The sequence below is a fragment of the Notolepis coatsorum genome (genome assembly GCF_963971535.1).
Source record: "Notolepis coatsorum genome assembly, chromosome: 5".
Lineage (NCBI taxonomy): Eukaryota > Metazoa > Chordata > Actinopteri > Aulopiformes > Paralepididae > Notolepis > Notolepis coatsorum.
The window spans coordinates 18071382-18088555 of NC_140169.1; the positions used below are offsets into that span (position 1 = coordinate 18071382).

Below are 17174 nucleotides of genomic sequence, written 5' to 3' on the forward strand. Positions count from 1 at the left end.
AGGGAGCTCCACAAATCATGTTAAACCCAGATTCGGCTCAAACAAGGGACTAAACACGTTTCGCAATTATGCCACATCAATGTGGAACGCACTACCCAAAGCTGTAAAGGAATGTGAATCACTACCCACTTTCAAAAACACTCTCAAAAAACACCTACGGGAGACTGCAATTCGAAACTGGCCATTGTAAATGTCCTAACACAACCCCCTCCAATGTACAGTAAAAATGACCAAGTATGTTGTCAATATTCCAATGTACAGTGTTGCTTGTACAGTTGTACAGTGTCCCCCACCCACCCCTCCTACCCAACCTCCCCCCACTCCTACCCAACCTCCTCCAATGTACAGTACCCCCCCCCCCCCCCCCCCCCCACCTACCCAACCTCCTCCAATGCACAGTTTCTACGTCAAATGTATATACTTCTTTTCTGGACTCTTTTCGTATCACAAACAGTACTGTATTTGCAAATCTGGTATGTCATAAATGTATAGATGTAGCAGTACTGTCTATCTGTAGGTCATATATGTTACGATTAATTGAAAATGGGGGACCCTGATGTAAACAAGACGAAAGTCTTTCTCTGGTCTGCATCCCCTTAACAATTGTATGTATTGAGCTGTACTGTACTGTACCCATTCTGCAATCTGTTAATAAAGTTTTCAATCAATCAATCAATCAATAGGGGGTTAAGTGTCTTGCTCAAACACGTTGCCGGGAGGAGCCTTAATCTAACCGCGAGTCTTCCGATTATCAGACAACCACAGTGATCAATAAGATAGATAAATTCCACTGAAACGGTCTATTGGTTCCAACGAGCATTGCCCATTGTTACACCATTGCTACAGTAGAATGTCCAGTTATATCTGGCATGTGAGAAGGTCCAGTACCTGAGGTACATGCCCACCGCATAGGCACACAGGAAGGAGTAGTCCATCGCCCCCAGCAGCTGCTTGTAGTTGCTCTTATCTGCAAAATGAACCAAGAAGGTGGGCTTCAGTTAAAATGGCTACAGTTGAAACGAGCGGGTCAGACCTCACACTTTTGTTGATGTGACCTGTGGATAATAGAACAATGAGAGGGACAGAGGAAGGAGAGAGAGAGAAGTGAGCGAGGAGAGACAAAGAGTGGGAGGAGGACAAAGACCTATAGAAAAGAGAAGAGCCCTCCAGGGGGGGGGGGGGGGTCTGCATGGGTCTACTGTGAAGGGCTTCCAGCTGGAGTTCATGTCAGAGGAGGGGGGTGGGGGGCAGAGAGAGTGTTTGTTTTAAGAGTGTGTGTGTGTGTGCGTGTGTCTGTGCGCGCACGTGTTGACATGTGCATAGGCAGTGGCACGTGTGGGGATGTGTTCAAAAGAAGGCTGATCTTCCAGTCAGACAGAGAGCGAGAGCGAGAGAGAGAGAGAGAGAGAGAGGCCATCAATCATACAAATATTCCTGCAACATCTGTACTACTGATCTCAGTTTGATTGTTTTGATTGTTTGAATGCTGGCTTTGGCAAGCAAGAGAGAAAAATTGATTATTCTTTTGTGTTCTTTTCCTTTACATGGTAAATACTAGGGGTGGGACGATACATCGATTCAGATCGATATATCGATCTATTATCAATAATCAAATAGGATCGATGCAACGTAAAAAGATCGATTCATATTGCGATACTCTTATTTTGAAAATCCGGCAACGGCGACGTCATATCCGCCCCGGTGAAACTCTGTGTGTTTGAAAATACCAGATGAAGTCAGGAGTATTATTATATTGATATTATTTACTGAGGATGGACAGATAATGTTGATATTTAAACATATGATCATCATGCAACATAAAACAATTGTAGGAACGGTTTGGGAGAGGAAGGGGTTTTAGCTTGCGTGTTGTGTTGTGAGTTCCAAAACATTTTACTTAAAGTTTAAAGCTCAATATATAAAAACGTGGCACTTTACAGTGAACAGGAGGTCTATTTGTATTAAAAACAATAGATTGTTTTTCATTTAAATGTCTGGAAGAGCTCAAAAATAAAAACGTCAATTGATATTTCCGTAGCCTTTTTTTTGTTTATCTAAATGTGACTGATTGTGTTAAATGGGCACATAATATTGTCTCATATCGATCGCAGGCACCTGAATCGAATCGAATCGTATCGTATCGTGGCAGACTTTGTGATATCGGCAAATATCGTATCGTTGTCCAAAGAATCGATATCGTATCGTATCGTGATGAAACTGGTGATTCCCACCCCTAGTAAATACACAACATGTCATAAGACAGCTTTGGAGTTGTTGGAAAGTGTGTTACTTTTGACGGTAGGCTAATGATTATTCCAGTCATTGTATATACTAGCTAGTGCGCTGCAGGTCTCTCTTCATGTACTGCACGCACAGAGATGAGAAGGGTATCTATCTTCTTGTCTGACTCTGGGGATGACCGCAAATAAGCAAATGTCCCAAAAAGTTGGCATGTTCCCTTAACACAACACAAGGATTCAGTGTCCTCCGATGACATCACTGTAATGTTTATCATCCCAAATTAAGAAATGTTGGGTTCAGCAAAGGTAATTCTTTATTGAAGAATGGTTCACTTGCACAGTACATGAGTTGATCCACAACGGTTGCCACTCCAGTTACCTTTAATAGAGAATACAGATAATAGGTACGAGTACTAGTTGTTTTTGCCATCTAGTGGTCAGGAGTAATATTAGCTCTCAACACTACAATCGATGGAGGCCATATCTCAAGAACTGTCAAAGAAAATGAATATGTGCAAAACAGTTTAGACTTTAGAGCATTGGGATATGCGTGAGATTATGTGCAAAATAAATCTGCATTGTTTTTCAGTGAAGTGCCCTGTGATGGGACAATATTATCATGTCAAATAGTTCTGTGTTAAAACTTAAAATACATATTCTATGTCGATATTAATATGATCAACTAGTATAAAGACACTAGGACAACAGTCTTAACAGTGTCTCTTAAAACAACGGCCAAGGTTAGGAGATATGACATTTGGCTTGGACTCCAGTTCTTTGTGTGAAGACATAACAAAGTCCATAGACCCATTCTTTGTTTTCATTTCTCTCACTAGGGCATTTTTGTTTACCTTTCTTGTCATATCTGGGTATCTTATGTACGTCATGTCGATTACCGGTATGTATTTAATGTAAGTCTGATCAGACCTCTTTGTCACTTTCTGGTCAGTGTGTCTCCGATTATAATAAACTGATCATTTTCTTTCTATGGCCATGGAAACAGATTAATAAACTATGTTCTATTTTTATACAATTGACTCATTCTGAATTTCTACAGCTTCACTGTTTGGCTCATTTGACATATTCCACAACAACCCCTTTAATTATTTAATTGTCTGCAGCAGGTGCTGAATACAGTATAGCCTGATTGAGTATAGCCTGACATGTCAGACCCATGAATACAGTATAGCCTGACATGTCAGACCCATGAATACAGTATAGCCTGAATACAGTATAGCCTGACATGTCAGACCCATGGATACAGTATAGCCTGACACGTCAGACCCATGGATACAGTATAGCCTGACATGTCAGACCCATGAATACAGTATAGCCTGACATGTCAGACCCATGAATACAGTATAGCCTGACATGTCAGATCCATGAATACAGTATAGCCTGACACGTCAGACCCATGGATACAGTATAGCCTGACATGTCAGACCCATGGATACAGTATAGCCTGACATGTCAGACCCATGAATACAGTATAGCCTGACATGTCAGACCCATGGATACAGTATAGCCTGACATGTCAGATCCATGGATACAGTATAGCCTGACATGTCAGACCCATGGATACAGTATAGCCTGACATGTCAGACCCATGGATACAGTATAGCCTGACATGTCAGACCCATGAATACAGTATAGCCTGACATGTCAGATCCATGAATACAGTATAGCCTGACACGTCAGACCCATGGAGCACTGGAGAGCTAGCTTGCTGTCTAACTGTCCATAGTTCCATGGGTCTGCCATGTCAGGTTAGATACAGTAGTGTGTTAGATACCGACCGAAGGGTTTCCAGCTACAGTCCATGTCTGTGTGGAGAGAAGGCAGGGCAGGCTGCTGGCTGCTGCCTGTGGACGCCTCACTGAGGGAGGAACAGTTCTTATGGAGCTCACTCTGTCAACACAAAAACACCATTCAAATCAGAAAACACAATCCCGTCATACCAACATCCCGCACTGACATTCACCTCAATAGATAATAGTAAGCACAGGGTTTGGACTTAATTTAATTCCCTTTCCATTAAAAAATGTCATAATGTGGATGTTCTTCAAGGCCAAATATTGAAAAGCATTTGGCACATATTAATCAATTGACGGTGGATGTCTTATTATCATCATCATCATTATTATTATTATTATCAACAAATAAATTGCATTCCCTTTCCATTTGGAAATGAATGGACCCTAACCTTGTAGCACACAGCTAGGGATGGGTACCGTTCACATTTGAACCGATACGGTACCGGTACCTGTGAATCGATACCGGTACCAACGGTACCTTTTTTTCGGTACTTTAGTCTCTAAAAATGTAATCTACCTACCTCAGTTGTTTAAAAAAAAAAAAAAAAAAAAAAAAAATGTAAACGGTATCTCACGTGAATCGATACTCTGTAGTACCGACGTGTTTCGGTAAGTACCTTTAAAAGTACCAAATTCGGTACCCATACCTACACACAGCACATTAAAATAAAAGACAACACAATCCAAATAAGTCACAGCATGTAAGTGACTGTGAGACAGTTTGGGAGTTGTTGGAAAGTGTATTTCGTTACTTCTGATTCTGTACTGCAGGCACAGAGATGAGAATGGTACCTGTCTTCTTGTCTGACTCCAGTGTTTCCCCTATATGCATCCAGCAGCCGCGCTGCGCCGCACCGCTGCTGAATTAGGACCGCCGCTGCTATGAACTAGACTATTAAAAAAATGTAATATTAATATTTTTTTTATCATTTCATTTGGGCTGTGGGGGGTGCTTAATGTAAAAGACTGACCTGAGGAAAAGGCTGCAGGGAGAAAGCACTGCAGTCTAGTCGATTTTGTGTTTTGAGCACAAAGTTCATCATAGATCTAGCCTCTTTATTTTGCTCTCAAAGATTGATTTGCACCAGATTGATGCATTTAACTTTAAAATGTAAAAAAAAATTCAGGGGAAACACTGGACTCTGTACTGCAGACACAGAGATAAGAAGGGTACCTATCTTCTTGTCTGACTCTGTACTGCAGACACGGAGATAAGAAGGGTACCTATCTTCTTGTCTGACTCTGTACTGCAGACACGGAGATAAGAAGGGTACCTATCTTCTTGTCTGACTCTGTACTGCAGACACAGAGATAAGAAGGGTATCTATCTTCTTGTCTGACTCTGTACTGCAGACAGAGATAAGAAGGGTATCTATCTTCTTGTCTGACTCTGTACTGCAGACAGAGATAAGAAGGGTATCTATCTTCTTGTCTGACTCTGTACTGCAGACAGAGATAAGAAGGGTATCTATCTTCTTGTCTGACTCTGTACTGCAGACACAGAGATAAGAAGGGTATCTATCTTCTTGTCTGACTCTGTACTGCAGACACAGAGATAAGAAGGGTATCTATCTTCTTGTCTGACTCTGTACTGCAGACACAGAGATAAGAAGGGTATCTATCTTCTTGTCTGACTGTACTGCAGGCACAGAGATGAGAAGATCTAAGCGTTTTCCCTCCCGTCTGTTTGGTGTAACCAAATAGTGTGTGTGGGTGTGTACATGCATGTATGTGTGTGTGTGTGTGTGTGTGTGTGTGTGTGTGTGTGTTAGCTGGTTCTATCCCATGAGGATATGGTTGCAGTGGTGCACCTGCTCACCATGTACACAGTGTCTACACACTGTGCTGATCAGTACAGATGGTATGTGGCATAATTATAATATATGACACATAGCATTGTATACAATATAAGATATAGTCTCAAGACAACAAGTAGCACAAGGACATTTAATATTCCCAACTTCCATGAGCACCTGTGGAGTTTTATTGAAAATCCTGATGCAGTCCTGCAGTCTTTTGAGAAGATGGAAAGACACAAAGGAAAGTTGTACTTCTATGGTTGAGACTCCCCAACGGCCCGTTATCTTCACTCACTTATCTAGTGGCAGAGACCAGTGAGGGACAGCTGGATGTGTGGCAGAGACCAGTGAGGGACAGCTGGATGTGTGGCAGAGACCAGTGAGGGACAGCTGGATGTGTGGCAGAGACCAGTGAGGGACAGCTGGATGTGTGGCAGAGACCAGTGAGGGACAGCTGGATGTGTGGCAGAGACCAGTGAGGGACAGCTGGATGTGTGGCAGAGACCAGTGAGGGACAGCTGGATGTGTGGCAGAGACCAGTGAGGGACAGCTGGATGTGTGGCAGAGACCAGTGAGGGACAGCTGGATGTGTGGCAGAGACCAGTGAGGGACAGCTGGATGTGTGGCAGAGACCAGTGAGGGACAGCTGGATGTGTGGCAGAGACCAGTGAGGGACAGCTGGATGTGTGGCAGAGACCAGTGAGGGACAGCTGGATGTGTGGCAGAGACCAGTGAGGGACAGCTGGATGTGTGGCAGAGACCAGTGAGGGACAGCTGGATGTGTGGCAGAGACCAGTGAGGGACAGCTGGATGTGTGGCAGAGACCAGTGAGGGACAGCTGGATGTGTGGCAGAGACCAGTGAGGGACAGCTGGATGTGTGGCAGAGACCAGTGAGGGACAGCTGGATGTGTGGCAGAGACCAGTGAGGGACAGCTGGATGTGTGGCAGAGACCAGTGAGGGACAGCTGGATGTGTGGACAGGATTGCGTCAGGTGGACACATGGTGGGGACCCCTCAGGGTTCACCTCTACTCTACCCTCCAACTAAAGGATTTTATGACATCACTCACAGCTGTGGCTGGACCTGGATTCTTGTGCTCCCGACCATAAGACACAGGCTAACGATCCCCCTGCAGGCAGGCGCAGTACTTCAGTATGAATGAATGCTCACAGGGACTGTTGTCAGATACTGGTTCAAGGACGTTGCCCAAAAAGCAAGATACATTACAGTGTGTGTAACAGCTTCTGTGAGTGAGTAGGCGAGTGAGTGAGTGACTCCTTGTAAATGAGCGCGCAAACTCCATGCAGAGACGCCGCCCTTGCGTTTGTGTGTGTGTGTGTGTTACCTTGACGATGCTGATGGGTTTCCTGGACAGGTGGAAGCTGGTGTACAGCAGGAAGGTGATGATGAATGTGAGGGCTCTGTACCTGCAGTGACGAAACACAAGGGGGCAGCACTGAGAATGTGATTGGATGGAGGTGGATCTCTCTTTCTCTTGTGTTTTATTTCCTGATATACGACATGTCTGGGAAGTACGGGATTTAAAACATGTGCTTTTGCATTATTGCACATGGGAAACTCAGAACTTTAAAAGAGATTTGTCAATTAAATCAACTGGGTTATTCGATTACTCAACAAAGTCCTTGACTATCCCGGAAGCAATTAACCACTGCCTCAAGTCAAACAATGTCTCAAGACTAGTGACGCAAGACACATTAAGTGTATACATATTAAGGGAGATGGATGCACTTTGTTAAACATTAAACAGACACAGGTGCTTTTTCCCGGATCTCTCCAAATGCACCCTTGTGTAATCACAACACAGTAGCCTACTATGGCCACTCACTAGTCTGCCACTCATTCTGTCTGACCACACCTTACAATAGCCTAGCATTCACAAGTATTCACAATTCACATTTCAGTGAACTCACTCATTAGTTTCATTAGTGACGCAGGAATATTACAAGTGTAAATGTGTGGTTTATGAAAAATTACTGAAACAGGGTTATGGTAAATGGACTGCATTTATATAGCGCTTTTATCCAAAACGGTTTACAACTTATGCAACCATGATTGCAAGGTACCAACCTTAAGTGTCTTGCTCAAGGACACTTCGACAAGACACCAGGAGGAGCGGGAATTGAATTATTACCAGATGACCGCTCTACCTCCTGAGCCACTGTCACCCCCATGAAGAATAACTCAATAAAGAAGACAAGGCAGATGACCAACAAAATGTTTCCCTCGTCTACCTGACAGTGACCTGGCTGATAGTGACCTAATAGTGACCTGATAGTGACGCTACAAAAGGCTAATATGTCGAAAAATCCAATCCAATTCAAATGTAATGTCATTATAATTATGATTCAATTCAAGCGATTCATCGCCTGATCATATAATTATTATGATAGAAGTTTTGAACGAGGGGGGGTTCATGGGGGCCAGATCCAGGCTGTGTGAATATCTGCTGTGCTCTACTGTAGACCATGGGCAGAGTCTACTGGTCACGCTGGCATGTGCCTAGTAATGCCTGCCTGTGTTTCTGCTCTTGGGACTGTTTGGCAGGCAGTGTCAGCTGGGTAGAGAGAGCATTTAGCTGAGCTACAAATCCATTTCTCCTTTCTCCCAACAGCTTAAGCATGAATCTTTACAGGCTCTGGGCCACAAACACTCATTGGTCTTAAAGGCTGTTTTAAAAGAAGACAGCTGGATAACATATGGTGTATGTGTGTGCGTGTGTGTATATAGTATGTGTGTGTATATGTCTGTCTGTATCTCCCCGACAGCAGTGACGGGACAGAGCTGGCGTGTCCTTCCAGGCAGGGGCAATAAACAAACTCTCTGCCCCTCCTCCCGGTCACAAAGAGTTACACTTACCATCACCTATATTTACCGTGAGGGAATATCTTTTCTATACATACAGTGAAGAAAACCAGAGATGAGAGTTAGAAGGAACCGTGAAAGCAACAGCATACCAACTAAAACCCCTCCAGCCACTCGCGCTGCACCCACAGCTAGCAAAGCACACTAAATTCACGCAGCCACTGGCCCGCCCCATTCAGACAAGACTGTTTAATGATGCAGCCGCCTGTGTATAGCCAGCTATGTGGGAAAATAAGCCTATAATTAGAAAAGTACTATAGGGTGCATGCATAGTACTTACTAGTCCTAATTCACAGGATATATGAATGTAGGACGTTTGATCTGCTGTACTACACCGAGTTCACACCAAACTTCTCTGGAATCTGTAGCGTTTTCTTTGGCTACAATCTCCCCTCTCACAGAAATAATTATAATTAGCCAATTAAGATGGGTCAAAATGTCTCCGGGCAATGAATGCACATACCGGATGTATATACAAAAACACACACATATGTACCACGCACAGGTGCCGTTGCAAGTATGTACACATGTGACGTGCATACTGCACACTCAGCTTGGAGCCCTGCCAGAGTATCCAGTACACAAGGATGTGAGCCATCAAAATACTGTACATGGTGGTTAAGAGTTCAAACACTAAATGTGTGTCATCATGTAAGTTCACTCAAACATGATATTTTTCTTGCTTGGCAGTCAGTAGTGCATAATGTTTACCAACCTTGTGCACATAAGAAAGGGGAGTTGCGCAATTTACCTTTTTCAAGCCCTGCCGTCTTTCCTTGATCCTCCAATCACAACAGTTGTGATTAGCGGATCGAGAAAAGAGGGCAGAACTCAGAGATAGGTCAACTCATGTGCCACTTGGCCAAGTTTCAACAAAGGGAGGAGGGGGGCACGATATCATGAGTAGCATTAAAAATACAGGACACCAGCTTGTGCAAACAAATCAATCCCCATGATAGCAAAGTATGCATGATCTGACAAGAGGCCAGTTGCCTTTCCCCTTGTCACAAGAAGAATGCCAGGCACTCCCAACAGACCGGTAAAACCATGAAATTACACCAGCTTTGGAGAAACATGAACATCTGGTTTAGACGGCATGAAGGCACTAATTACTTGCCGTTCTATCATCCACATGGACTATTGTAATTACATTTACATTTAGTCATTTAGCTGACACTTTTATCCAAAGCGACTAGTTCTGTACAACTCATCAGCAGGAAGGGTACAACTCTGGCAGCTAAGTAATAATGTTCGTCAAACAGTCTTGAACTTGAGTGCTACAGTCTTGAGTGCATATAGTAGTATAGACAGATTAGCATAGTAGTAGGTAATAATATAGACAAGGAAGATTACTTAGTAGCAAAGTGAGAGTAAAAGACAGTACGAAGGTTAGTAATATCATTTTATATAGCTTTTTTCAGATATTGATTGATGAAGTGCGTTTTTAGTTGACACATTTGAACGACACACAGGAAAGTGTGCTCTGAACAAACTTCAGAGAAAGTTCTGCACTGGTGGTTATAGAGGCTAATAGCTGACTATCAGACAGACACCACCATCACCACCACACACAGCCGATCAGCCAATCAGTCAAAACAGACAAGAGTGGCAGTCAGGAAAACACAACACGCTGTCAGAAAGGAACAGACACAGACAGACACACATTACGAGTCAGTCAGAAGACCCACAGACTGTCAACAAACACCCACTTTCACACATGTAAACTCTCTCACTCACACCTAAATGTGTGAGGACTATTCATTGACCCATTCTCTAAAATCAGAGGTACCAGTCGATCACAAGGTCGCTGGACAAGTTGGACAACCCAGACAAAGCCAGCCATCATTTCTTCTGTCATTCACTTGTTGATTTAAACTTGAATTTCAGCAAATGCCTGTCCTGTGTCTCTTTTGCCCGCCTTCTTTTGTTGTGGGCTTTCACTGGGTCCCCTGTTTCATGCATGCTTAGCATTGTGTCATCAAACGCCCCGAGACTAGTATGCACTGCAGGTATCACTGTAGGTACTTCCAGGTGTGTAGGCTACCCTCTTATAACCACATAATAAGACTGGACTTGAAGAAGTCTTTATTTGTAGAACACATTCCAACCAGTGGTGCAGTCGTAATATGACAGTAGGCCAAACGCCACGTGCACGGCACGCACGCTCCCGCGCATACATGTTCCCTCGGTTGCGCACAGAACAGAAGATTATTATGCATAACAATGTTTTAAATGTAATTGTAGTTACAATTTCTTTAATTGAATTAACTTAAACTAGAAAAGTAAATACAAACTAAATTAACAATGTAACTTAGAGTTAGTTTACTGAAGGACAGTTTCCTTCAGACTGAAGCACAACTTGTCTCATCCTTCCAGTCGGGAGATCAAGCAGCCCCCCACCTACAGGGCTTGCATTTTGGTTGTTGCAGTATCCTATTATTATGCAAAGTCTAGGTGATAAGTGCCGGCCGGGGTATACGGCGCGACGAGGTTCTCTAGCTGGGATTTGAGAGAACAGATTTCAACAATCTCCCTCAGTGACGTAGCCTAAACGGCCTTTAACCGCGTTTGACCACCACTGCATGCCTGATTGCAAACATAAGTCATGCAGCGAACACACACGTGCGAGATGGGCGACACACACACACGATACATCACTCTCCCACTGTGCCTCGCTGTGTTGTGCGTGCGTGTGTCTCTTGTTGGCTGTTACGCTATTGTGTACAGGGGCATTTAAAAATAGTCTCTTTCTTCAAGTCAGAAGGCTTGGCAGTGTGACAGCTTATTTGTAGACATACAAGTTGAATTGTATAGTGTGTCAGAAGGTTTTTTATGTCTCTCGTGGAGGAGTGTGACATGATAAAATACAACACTCTACTGGAGAAAGTTATGCTAACACTCGTCCTCCTATCAGACATGACCAAGACCTGACATGTCATGAGACTAGACTTGTTTTTATTTGATGTTTGGAAGGTGTGTGTGTCAGGTGCTCTTTGGCTGTGCTATTATTTTGACATTATTGCCCAGACAGCCACTGGCTGAGCAGAGCGACGATAAACAGCTTGGACTCATTTTTGCTTCTGAAATAAGTGAGAATATATAATATTTTGTGTTGTACAATGCATGACTTCATACATTAAACATCTTGATCATTGAGAATTTGTCTTGTTTCCTTAACTCAATCAGCGCCAGACCCGAGTATAGTCGGGTTTTCATCGTTATTTCTTTTATTCGATGTTTCCATTCATTACAGGCACACAGACTTGGGGTTAACATGGGGAATCATGCTGAGAATGCTTTGATCCAACCATGATTTCACCTCGATCGCAACGTGTGTGTAATGTTACCCGACAACGTATGCCGTTGATGACGCATCAAAAAACGACCCCCCCTTTCATGCATTCATGATGAAACATAATAACTATTATATACATTTGATTTGGAAATAGTAGCGTGTCCAGGCAAGAAACGGCAACGCTTTTGGGCAATTCCATGCAAATGTCAACCTCACCATGAAAAGATTTAAATAACATGATCATAACCAAACCAATTTCAAATGTATCATCAAGGTCTATATTTTGAAGTACAAAATAGATTTGATCGTAATATTTATGAGAATGCATGTTTTTTCACACTACAGGAGGAGACACAATGATGTAAAAAAAAAAATTTCGATTAACCTAATTGTATGACTTTCTGAATGGCCAGAATGGCAAAAAAATCAACAGATATTTTTTCTAACCTCACCTTTGGTCATGAAGGGCTGTTGTATCAATATGTGAATCAATTATGTACTTTGTGTCTTTCCATTGGCAGGTGAAGCATGCTGTTATAATGCCCCTTTATGGGACAGCGAATGTAACATCCATAACGTTTTCCAGGAAAGGTTGTCATAAAACATGCATCTGGAATGCAATGTCAACCAAACTTCCTAAGCAAAGCTAACTTTTATAAAGATGACATATTAGCAACAATTAGTCATTCTGGTCGTATTTTTTTTTAATTCTTTACAAGTGTTATGGATGTTACATTGCAAGTGACGGATGTTACATTGCGAATGTGTGTTGTTAAGTCTGATTATGACCCCTTTGTTTGAAGCATAATTTACACATTTTAGTTACACTTATTGAGATAAAGATGAGCCTGCCTGCAATAAGAAATGTTTTGACCTTTTGGATTTTGAGATAGGTGACAAAATACACAGCGTTATGGATGTTACGGAAATTGACAAGCTTTTCGGACTCACTGAACACATAATGAAAACTCTGTGAATATCTTTTTCAAAGAATAACATGTTTACTATCACTTTGTAGGGAAGGGTTTGAGGTACCCAAAAAGCACATTCAGGAAAACCTGGCATTTCCTCTCAAGGAATGAATCACAAAAAAGTGCTGTTATGGATGTTACATTTTTGCGTTATGGATGTTACACGTCTGAAATAGACAAAAAACACTATCAAAAATGTCAGATTATGACCCCTTTGTTTGATTTAAATCAGAAGTATTTTATGACTCCTTGTTTGATTAAAATCCAACATATTCCCAGACACAACTTTTTCACACATTGTTGGTCTAGGCAGAGCAGTGTCCACGTTAGCCTACTGCTAATCGGCTGCTGTCGGCCATCTCCCCCTCACGTCTGCTCAGCCTACATGTGTATTTGTTATTGTTTTGCCGAGTATCGTGACAAGAAACCCACCCCAAAAAACACAGAAACCCCAAATGAAACCAAAAAGTGAATGAGTATTATTCCAGTATTATTCCAGTATTATTCCAGGGACGACATTTCAAGACAGGCCCCAGGAATGAAGGATGCAGTGACCATAAGAGAAGGAGTCAAGCAGAGGGTTCAGAAACGCCACATGTCCATGTCCCTTATGGAGGCTTACCGCTGCACTTCCAACCAAAGAGGACAAGTCCTGGGTCAGTTTTGATCAGATTCGTGAACACCTCAATCCTCACATGGATAACAGAGGGAGATACCATTTCTCTGAACCAGTCCAGGCAGAGTGAATTGGACTTGATTTTTTATAACTTTCTTTTTCATGGTGAGGTTGACATTTTCATGGAATTGTTCCAAAACTCATTTTCTGATTTAACCGATATTAATATTGCTGTTCTCTGTATAGAAAACACTTTTTTTATGTTAACACTTTGACTGCCGGGAACCGTCTTTAGACGTCTTTGCTGGCCATGCTAAAGTTGACGGAGGACGCGTTACGTCGTCCTTATATCAATATTTCAAAAATCTGCGATCGGATTCATATGTCCCCTCCGCTGGCCTGAGATCCACCAGCAGGACCCACTGAGCTCTCTGGTGGTTCAGGAGCGTCATCTGGTGGCCGATCGGCGCAATCGCCAAACAGGATGTTGAATAGAGGTTGTCATGACGACCGTAGTACTTCCGGGCGCTCGCTATAGGTCATGGGACTCTGGCTCGTCACGCTACACGGTGATCGATTGGCAATAACTCGATAAACAACATGATTTGGACGTATATACATTATACAAGCTGGAGATGGACCGGGTAAAAATATATCCCATAATGATAAGATTTCTACTCTACGATGATCGCCCAACGGCGCGCGGAGACTGGGGTGAGTTTCAGCGTGTAACGTTACCGTCTTCGATACTAACTGCTATTATCAACATTTGACCCACATTAGATGATTGGTATAACGCTGCCCACGGAATTATAAACGCCCCCTCGCCCATCCGGTCAACATCAGATGACGTGTAGTAACTTCTAGAAGTACGTCTAGTTGGAATTTTTTATATCGCGCTGATTGCCATCAAACTGTATTTCATCATCAATATAATGCATTTGGGGCTATATATCACGTTCTGGAGAAAGCTGCAGAAAGAGATGAAAACATACTTATACATTAGACCATACTTTACTATGAATATGTGAATGAAAAAGTTTAACGTTGCTACACAATGAACAATACATATAGGACTTTGAATGGGCCCTAATAATGGCAATGTAGCAATAGAATTTAAAAAGTTATAGCCCTGCAAAGAAGGGGACTTTCTCCATAGACAAATAGCGCTGGCAATCTATGGTATATCATGAATTTAACCTTAGGCAGCCAAAGTGTTAATCAAATAAAGAGCTATTTTCCAAAAACTTTTTGTAATTTATTTTCCGAAGTGACTGATATTTTGAAACTATTTAAGATAAAAAAAAAGAAAAGATTATTATTTTTGTGTGTGTGATGTTTGTGATGTCACAGTATGATGTCATAATAGAACATTCTAGAACATTTGTGATGTCACAGTATGTCATAATAGTACATTCTAGAACATTTGTGATGTCACAGTATGATGTCATAATCAAACATTCTAGAACATTTGTGATGTCACAGTATGATGTCATAATAGTACATTCTAGTCACAGTATGATGTCATAATCGAACATTCTAGAACATTTGTGTTCTATATATATTCAACTACAACATGAATCCAGACTGGTTTGACCCTCAAAATGGTCCACTGAAGTCAAACACATGTGGGTAAAGCCCTATTTTTGATAGTGGTTTTTGTCTATTTCAGACGTGTAACATCCATAACGCAAAAATTTAACATCCATAACAGCACTTTTTTGAGAGGAAATGCCAGGTTTTCCTGAATGTGCTTTTTGGGTACCTCAAACCCTTCCCTACAAAGTGATAGTAAACATGTTATTCTTTGAAAAAGATATTCACAGAGTTTTCATCATGTGTTCAGTGAGTCCGAAAAGCTTGTCAATTTCCGTAACATCCATAACGCTGTGTATTTTGTCACCTATCTAAAAATCCAAAAGGTCAAAAAATGTCTTACTGCAGGCTCATCTTTATCTCAATAAGTGTAACTAAAATGTGTAAATTATACTTCCAATTCAAATCGATGCCTTGTCAATGTTAAGTTAAGTTTCCAATGTTCTCTCTGAATGTAACATCCATAACGCTGGAATTGCCCTTTTAGTGAAATTCACGTTTGGTTCATATCGTCGTTTTCTGGGATTAGACAGGATCACTCTAAAACTATACTTATATTCACCACGGTATATAACACGCAAACGTATTGATGAAAAAATCTATTCTTTTTCACATATTGAACGATAGATAGTTGATGTCAAATGGACCATAGTATTGTATCCATAGCTATAATATAGAATATAGATATAGCCCTGCAAACACCGCAACTTATTCCTATCTTTTAGAACGTTGGCGTGGTAGGAACTAAGATGCTCTAGGCCTCCGGCGCTGAATGAGTTAATCTTGAATTTTAAAACTAAGTAGCCACAATTTGCATTGTATATTTTGCAATGGGCTAATACACTAGGGTCTAATAAGTAAGTGACATCAGTATTTGAAAGGTCCCACATTTTTCTTTATTGTTTCATAATATCAATGTGCATATGCCCCCCCCCCCCCCCCCCCGATTTATTATTATCAGTATTATCAATATTAAAATATGAAACTATTTACCTGTGATAAAACTTAAAAGTGTGGTGACTTTTACTCTGTAAGCTTTGCCCAACCACTGCTCTAAATCTTACTCCTACACTAAAAAATGTTCTACCACCATGACCACTGCTGAGTGTGCTTTCAGGGTGCTCATCTACTGCAGCTCTCCTAGCAACGCAATCCAACTGGACAAGCACACAAATATTTACAATATCCTGTAAAAAAGCAGCAATACATCTTTGCTCATTGCTGGTGGTGAAATGTAAGAGATTTTGATCAGAATATATCTGCATGATGCCAGATGATATAAAAAGATGGAATCCTTTAACCCACAGTTCAACCCTAACTTAATATATATATATATAACCCTACGAATAATCCTTTTCTTCATAAGTGACCACTCATGGTTCTCAATGTGTTTTATTTAGACGCCACAAACATTAAGTATATTAGGTACAACACACACACACACACACACACACACACACACACACACAGCTGTGTTCCTTTCCTTTTGACCTTTGCTGTAAAGTGGAGTGACTCACCATTGGTCCCTGTCAAAGGCGACCAGGAGGCGGATTCCGGGGGGGACAGGGGCCATGCTGGGACAGCAGCGGGGGTGACGGCGAAGACAACAATGAAGACGATGATAGGATCTCACAACGAGGAGGCCGGCAGGCGACGCACAAACACAGATGGCCTGCTGCCGTGGCTTGTCCCTGTGGCGGAAAACCCTGCTGATGGGAGCTGACCGGCGTCTCCAGGACACATGGCAGACGGCCTGCACCACAACTGGATGAACGTCAAGGAGACGACTTCACTTAGCTGGGGGCCCGGAGGAGGAGGCGGAGACAGGAGAGACAGGAGGGTAGAGAAAGAAGACAGTTAATAACAACCAATCACAGTGTTTCACTTAGGTGGCGTCCCATCATCACAAATAGATTTCACCATACGGACACAAAAACACATGTATAACGTCTCATCTTG

At 42.1% G+C, this 17174-nt stretch overlaps 1 protein-coding gene across 2 annotated transcripts in view; it reads right to left on the bottom strand.

The window, feature by feature from the left end:
* Nucleotides 1–17174, bottom strand: part of slc37a1 (solute carrier family 37 member 1) — a 56755-nt gene that overhangs the window by 37250 nt on the left and 2331 nt on the right. For both annotated transcript variants that reach the window (XM_084314753.1, XM_084314752.1), the window contains exons 2-5: nt 16733–17012; nt 7200–7281; nt 4037–4148; nt 889–967 (exon numbers count right to left, since the gene is read on the bottom strand). In XM_084314753.1, the coding sequence (XP_084170879.1) occupies nt 889–967; nt 4037–4148; nt 7200–7281; nt 16733–16788 (329 nt within the window). In that variant the 5' untranslated portion in view covers nt 16789–17012. The remainder of the gene's footprint in view (nt 1–888; nt 968–4036; nt 4149–7199; nt 7282–16732; nt 17013–17174) is intronic.